The sequence below is a fragment of the Aplysia californica genome, unplaced genomic scaffold, assembly GCF_000002075.1.
Source record: "Aplysia californica isolate F4 #8 unplaced genomic scaffold, AplCal3.0 scaffold00151, whole genome shotgun sequence".
In the NCBI taxonomy this organism is placed as follows: Eukaryota; Metazoa; Mollusca; class Gastropoda; order Aplysiida; family Aplysiidae; genus Aplysia; species Aplysia californica.
This window is the reverse complement of record NW_004797421.1, coordinates 567,041-568,297: the sequence shown is the minus strand read 5'-3', so window position 1 is coordinate 568,297 and position 1,257 is coordinate 567,041. Positions and strand designations below refer to the sequence as shown.

Sequence of the window (1,257 nt, the reverse complement as noted above, 5' to 3'; positions counted from 1 at the left end):
AATCCAGTTTTCGGGACACCTAAATAGACTTAAGGGTCTTGAACACTTATCTCTCAATGGCAAAATTGAGGGCAAGCGAGGCAGGGGAAGACCCAGAACAACATACTTGGGTAACCTAAACAAATGGGTAACATGGAAAGATCAGGGAAATGTAGCTTTTTTTGAGAGTATCCGAGCAAAGGAATGAATGGAGAACCATGATCGCCGATGTCTGTCGCAGATCTGGCACTGGATGATGATGATGAAGACGCCCACCTGTCTACGCCGGCCACTTTTTTTATTCGACATTGCGTCATTGCTGTCTTAGTGGGAGAACACAAAGGCCGTCGATTTCTGTCACCTAACCACTAGGCGAGGTAAGTTATAGGAATCCATCTATACAATTTCTACAAACGCACAGAGACATGGCATATTCTCTGCGCCGATCTGTGGGATCGGTGGCGGCTTATTATATAGGAATGCAATTTTAAATTTTGATTACTACTTGCTGAAAGCCGCTGCTCGGTGCAAAGGTGTGACCCGTCAGTGGGCCGTCACCGGATGTATGACGTCATAGGGTTGGATGGGGACTTCTTCAACTGACCATTATCTCAACGAGGGAACTCCGTACACAAAATCTGATGTGAGATTTGAAATCAGCGATCTAAATTCTACAGGCTCACTTAATGTTAAGTCTAACCTGTCAAATCTAGATCTAGTTAAGAGGAACAGCCTACACGCGCTGAAAATATGTGTCCTTTATATTCTACCCCCGGAAAGATCGGCACAGAGCGAATAATGCCACCAATACGCCGAAACATATTCGGTGGCCACTCTGTCCTCGCCTTTAGACAATACAATTTCGCCTGTTTTTTTAAAAACTACTCGCAGTGCCAGCGTACGTACGTACGTACGTACGTACCTACCTACCTACCTACCTACCTACCTACCTCTATGAAGCATCTCTGTCTGTCAAAGGGGTCATATTCGGTGGCCACTCTGTCCTCGCCTTTAGACAATATCATTTCGCCTGTTTTTTTAAAACTACTCGCAGTGCCTACTTACATACCTACCTACCTGCCTACCTACCCACCTCTATGAAGCATCTCTGTCTGTCAAAGGGGAAGTTGGTCATATCTAAGGAACAGGACGTTGGGAAGATGCTGCCCGGAGCCCAGAGTACATAGCCGTCTGATGTTACGGAGACAGGCCTGTTCAGGAGCGAGATGATGATGATGATGATGATGATGATGATGATGATGATGATGATGATGATGA

At 45.7% G+C, this 1,257-nt stretch overlaps 1 protein-coding gene across 1 annotated transcript in view; it reads right to left on the bottom strand.

The window, feature by feature from the left end:
- Window positions 1-1,004, bottom strand: part of LOC101856262 (neuronal acetylcholine receptor subunit beta-3-like) — an 8,154-nt gene extending 7,150 nt beyond the window's left edge. Inside the window, exon 1 of the mRNA XM_005097308.1 lies at window positions 930-1,004. Within this exon, the coding sequence (XP_005097365.1) occupies window positions 930-1,004 (75 nt within the window). The remainder of the gene's footprint in view (window positions 1-929) is intronic.
- Window positions 1,005-1,257: the final 253 nt, after the last annotated feature.